Source organism: Lycium barbarum, chromosome 1 (genome assembly GCF_019175385.1).
Source record: "Lycium barbarum isolate Lr01 chromosome 1, ASM1917538v2, whole genome shotgun sequence".
NCBI lineage: Eukaryota > Viridiplantae > Streptophyta > Magnoliopsida > Solanales > Solanaceae > Lycium > Lycium barbarum.
This window is the reverse complement of record NC_083337.1, coordinates 165,429,790-165,435,509: the sequence shown is the minus strand read 5'-3', so window position 1 is coordinate 165,435,509 and position 5,720 is coordinate 165,429,790. Positions and strand designations below refer to the sequence as shown.

Below are 5,720 nucleotides of genomic sequence, written 5' to 3'. Positions count from 1 at the left end.
AAGTCTAGTTTTCTAAATGGTGAATGAAGAAATGATTAAATATTGGTGCTGCCTGTTAAAGTGAATTATGCTTATCTAGTTGTGGCTGAGTTATATAATTCAAAGGCACCATTATTGGTTAACACTGTTATTATGGTTCTTGGATGAGGCATCCAAATTAGGCATTAGACATCAAATAATGGAACACTTGTACTATCTCTAGAATTCTATTTGTTTTGTAATCCTTTTTCGTTTAGCAATGGATTTCTTTCTCATTAACTAACATCACTAAATGTGGAAAAGAAATAAAAGATAGGATCTGCTCCAGAGGGAAAAAATAAAAAGAATAGACACACACACAAAGTTGGGATAAGGGAATTCTTTTAATAAGAAAATTATAATTTGAACTCGTGGTGGCAAAAAAGGTGTAATCATTCGAATGGATAGGATTCCTGAAAGGGTATGAAATTACCAAAATATAGTAGTAATATATAATATATTCTGTCAAGAATTACCTCACTCTTCAATCCCTTTTCTATAGCTACTAATTAATGATTAATTATTGAATCAGATAAATGTCATCCTCTTAATTGATCCTACCATTCAATTCAACTTTCAACTAAAAATCACGAAATTCAATTAAAAGAACCACTCCAGTAGCTCTAGACAGATCATTGCTAAGAGAAGAGCATGAATTCTCTTGCTAATCATGTGCTATCATCGTAATGTAATACTTATTTCGATATTGGATGTCAATCTAGAGTGAACTACTTAACCACAAATGTAATAAGTTTATTGATAATGTTTGGTGAATGGAAGAAAATAATTTATGAAATGCAGAAATTGAAAATATTGTATTTTAAAAGAAAATGCGTGTGAGAAAAAAGAAGTAATGATGTGGGATTTTCCTGAATAGAGACGGAATAAGAGTCATGATACAAATTTTGGTATTTCAAGAACTTCTTGAGTTGTGGAATGAAGCAAGCCAAAAAACCAGCTGGCACAAGCTCCACACTATATCCAATCTCATAATACGGAGGAGCCTCGTACGTAATTGGATGTTGTCACACTTAACCTTTCAGGCTAGTAGTCGTAGTATTATGTTTATAGCTTCTTATTTTTTAATTTATGTTACTATCTATTGTTTTTTACACTTCGATTAGCATATAATTACGTTGTAGTTGTTGTCTCTTTTTCAAAATCCTTTAAAATATTTTTTTAACCGAAAATTTATCGAAAACATTCTTTCTATCTCACACGATAGAAATAAAATTTATGTACCATCGATCACTCCCCTTTCTAAACCAACTTGTGAAATTACATGGCATGTGTTGTTGTTGTCATCCTTGTGGGGCTACCTCTGCTGGGGGCCATAACCCTTACAGTTGTTGTGCTCCAAGGGGCAACGTGTCACAAGCCAAAGTAGCTGACAATCTTAAGGGTCTCAACTAACCAGGTTAAAACAAATCGATATTTCCAAAATAATTTAAGGGTGGCAAATGAGTCATTTGTAGGACAACAATTAAAGATTTTAAATTTGAGAACAAAAATTAAGGGCATTCCGCACAAAAAAATGTTGAAAATGAGGAACTGTAGATTTAAGTGGGCCCATTGAGTGGATAAATCCAAGTTATAACGTGACATTTTCATGATTTTTCTCAAGGGGTTATAACCGTAAATTTAGATTTAAACAAAAGATGAGAAATATAGAGGAGATTTAAAAAGAAGAATCTTATCCATCATTAAAACCTTTATAAAAGCACCTCAAAACTTCTGCGTAACATCAACACATACTGATAGCGTGACAGAGAGCAACAACTTCATATTCATTTCTATACATACACGTGTCTGTATGTATACACATTAACGATTTTATTTTTGTTTGAATTTTTTCAAAGGTGTTCATCAATGGTGGCTTCAAGGAGTTATTTCGGTACCGCTAACCACCGGTTCCTATCAACCTATCCAGACGCTGAGGTGACTACTGACTCGATTTTCGAGTTCGATGAATCGGACATGTGGAACTCACCAGCAGTTTCTCAGTCACCACCAGAGTTCCGTGAGATGTATTCGAGTTCGAGGAAGCAGCAGTGTGAAACGAAGAGCTGTCGAAGCAGTCCGGTGAACGTGCCTGATTGGTCGAAGATACTGAAGGATGAATATAAAGAGTATGGAAGGAGAGATCATAGCGATGAGGAGAAGGGTGATGATGTGGAAAACCGGATTATTCCGCCTCACGAGTTTTTGGCGAAGCAGTTAGAGAGGACACGTATTGCATCGTTTTCCGTGCATGAAGGAGTTGGGCGAACTCTTAAAGGGAGAGATCTGAGTAGAGTTAGGAATGCTATATGGGAGAAAACTGGATTCCAGGATTGATCTGACACTGAGAAATTAATTGCTGTTTATTTTTTCTTGAAATTTTACATATATGTTGGTCTTTTTTTGTTCACTTGGAGACGATTTACACATCTTCAAGTCCATCACTGCATTGTGATTGTAACGGTTTTTTGAAATTTTGAGAGGAAATCAAGACAAAAAATTGATTCTTTTTTTTATCGCTGGTAGTAATACTGGTTTAGATCTTCAGTACTGTTGAGCAAATGGCAATTGAAATGTTTCTTCATCTTCAGGTTTTGAATGACTAACCGCAGAAGTGAATGCATCTCCAAACGTAAGGTTTACGGAGTGTACGTAGTAAACCAAAAAAAAAAGGGGTAGGTAATTTTGATATTGTCCAGTTTGCTGGTAGTTTCAGATGACAAATAATGCACCTTTTTACTCCATTGTTGTGGATAATCGAGTTTGTTCTGTATGTAGTTCAGTGATAGAGACGTCACAATATAGATAGTAATGAACGAGTTATTAATCCAAACACAAAACAACAAAGGAAGAAGAAAATCTATAATATCATAAGCACTTGAGCCAGTGTAAACTCCATTCCGTGTACTGAAGATAATTGTAAATTTTCCACCAGACAAACTACTCTTTGAAAATGTTCAATTTAGTCTCAGATTAAGCAGTAGAGAGTGGATTACGGGGTTTCACGCACATTAATTCATTTTCCAGGGAGTGGGGTTCACTCCCTGCTCTAACTGATACCCAAGTCATAATGCCTCAATAAGTGGCTGCACACACTAATCTTATTTGTTGGGTGTACGAATAAAGTCCCACGTTTATTGGTGAAAATATTGAGAAGCTACATAAAGTGTAGGATCTCTTAATCCTACATTTGTAGCTGAAAAGATTGAGAAGCTACATATAGGGTGTAGATGTTTTTAATGGTGTGAAGCCTTTTTGAGAAAAAACGTGCGAGATTGGCTGCAAGCTAGCGGACAATATCACACAATGTTAAAAACATCACTGAGATGATTTAGCCTAACATTATAGATGGAGTCAAAGCATACAGACATGTTTTATCCAAAAGTTTATCCGACCTGCTCCCATAGAAAACTTATCCATAATCTTTATGGTTAAGATATTATTATACTGGATTATGTAGAAGCTCCACAGCCTGGATATGTATTTTTTAGCAATAAAGAGTTCAGCTAGATATGGTTTGACATAATAGTAGTAATCTATTACCAGTAGTACTAGTAGGGCGTTAACTGGGGGCGTTCGGGTCATCGGATTCGATATGAAATTTTTGATTTGGATATTTCGTTTTTGGATTGAAGAAATTATAATCCAAATCCAATCCAAATAAGTTTGGATTGGATTGGATATTTTCAGTTCGGTTTCGGATTATTCGGTTTTGATATTTCAGATTTTCGGATTTGACTCTTGAGACTTAAGGCAAACCTATTAGGAATGAAATTCATGTGTTAGTTTCACAGAGTTAAATCTAAATCTTAATTGCTCAGTAAAAAACAGTCTTCCAATTCAAATTACGATTAACAAATCCAAGTCATGTCCAACATAGTAAATTCATACCAAATAAAAGCATTCTAAAAAAGTGGAAATGAATAAAATAAAATCTAAGTAGTCATCTGGACAAATAACAAAAAACTCTGCCGTGGGTGACACTAACGTCAGACTTTTGAGACTTGAGAAGTATGAAAACCCTATATTATATTTGATTTAGTAGATAATTATATATTGGACTTAATATTTTAATGGGTAGGGCCTTAGGTACCAATCTATTGGATTTTTAGAAATTATATTTATTAGTACTGGACACATATGATATAGGTAGGGCTAGATATAAGGTATAAAAATTTTGGATTTTCAGATATCCAAAAATTCATAGTACTAAATCCATATCCAATCCGAAATTCATAAATTTTTTTTAAAAAAATTCGAAATCCAATCCATAATCCAAATATCTAAACCAAATATTTAAAAAGTTTAGATTTCGGGTTGGCCCAAACTGTGCCCACCCCTCGCGTTAACACTTAATAAGTTCAATTAGTAAGGAGATAGTTTGGCTGGTTACGTTTCAGTGTCTCCATCAGTGTCAAATCAAAGTTCAAATGAAAATTGCTATATGCATTATTTGTGAATTGCACTAATGGGTCCATGCTTGTGGGTGCAACATCCAAGAATCCGGAACCAAAATGGCCCAACAAAAAAAAAAGTTATCAAAGTACCCACTAACGGAGACGGAGCCGTTAAGTGCTATAACGCAGTATTTTACTGCGTTATAGAAAAAAATTATTTTTTTTGGTACTTCTATAACGCAGTAAAAATAGCGCAGTATTTTACTGCGTTATAGAAAAAAATTATTTTTTTTGGTACTTCTATAACGCAGTAAAATACTGCGTTATAGAAGTACCAATTTTTTTTTCTTTCTATAACGCAGTAAAATACTGCGTTATATAAACAGTACAAAAAAAAAATTGATCAACTTTATTTTTTGCAACACTTAGTGTTATTTTCCATACTTTGATCAATAATTAGTCGTGTGTCAAGATTCCGAAACGTCAATATTTTATATAAAACCTGATATTTTTTTTTTCTGCGTACAATAATGTAGGCCCAATACATCAAGGATACGTAGACGTTCGGATTGTCATTTTAGGGGTTGAAAAGGTGCCCGAAGTAAATTTTGTTTGAAAAAACTTAAGTGTTTTTTCCATACTTTGACTAATGATTAGTCGTGTGTCAAGACTCCGAAACGTCAATATTTTATATAGAACCTGATATTTTTTTCTGCGTACAATAATGTAGGCTCAATACATCAAGGATACGTAGACGTTTGGATAGTCATTTTAGGGGTTGAAAAGGTACCCGAAGTAAGTTTTGTTTGGAAACTTTAGGATGTTTTATTTTTTAAGATTTTGATTTAAGCGTGTTATTTTTTAATCAAGACATAACTTTATTTTGAATATAAATATAATTCTAAAAAATATAGGGACAAAAACTAGTTGTAAAGTCGTCAAACTTTAGATGGTTATAACTTTGCGCTCGGACGTCCGTTTACGCGTTTTTTTTTAACTTGCGTATTTTTTCGAGATCTATGCGGGCAAACTGCCTTTTAAAAAAACGCCTTTTATCCCATTCAATTTCGATTTTCCCCCAAATTGGCATGAAATTTTCAATTTTATTTACTTATAAGATGGTGATACACAATAAATTTCAACGTAAAAATCCCGGGGTAATGTAGCTGTGAATGTCAATTTCACTTCTACAGTTTCAATTTTTGAAAATAAAGCTGACTAATTTTCTCGACACATAAAGTTGACTAAACTAACCTTACAGTCAAACACTAAGTTTTATCAAACAAAACTTACTTCGGGCACCTT

At 33.7% G+C, this 5,720-nt stretch overlaps 1 protein-coding gene across 1 annotated transcript; it reads left to right on the top strand.

The window, feature by feature from the left end:
- Window positions 1–1,726: 1,726 nt before the first annotated feature.
- LOC132626286 (protein S40-4-like) lies at window positions 1,727–2,561 on the top strand. The gene has a single exon (XM_060341105.1). It carries the CDS (start codon window positions 1,888–1,890, stop codon window positions 2,353–2,355), a length of 468 nt encoding a protein of 155 aa, XP_060197088.1. The 5' UTR covers window positions 1,727–1,887; the 3' UTR covers window positions 2,356–2,561.
- Window positions 2,562–5,720: the final 3,159 nt, after the last annotated feature.

Excerpts from the sequence above, each read along its gene's own strand:
- LOC132626286 (XM_060341105.1), top strand. The coding sequence starts at position 1,888 with ATGGTGGCTTCAAGGAGTTATTTCGGTACCGCTAACCACCGGTTCCTA.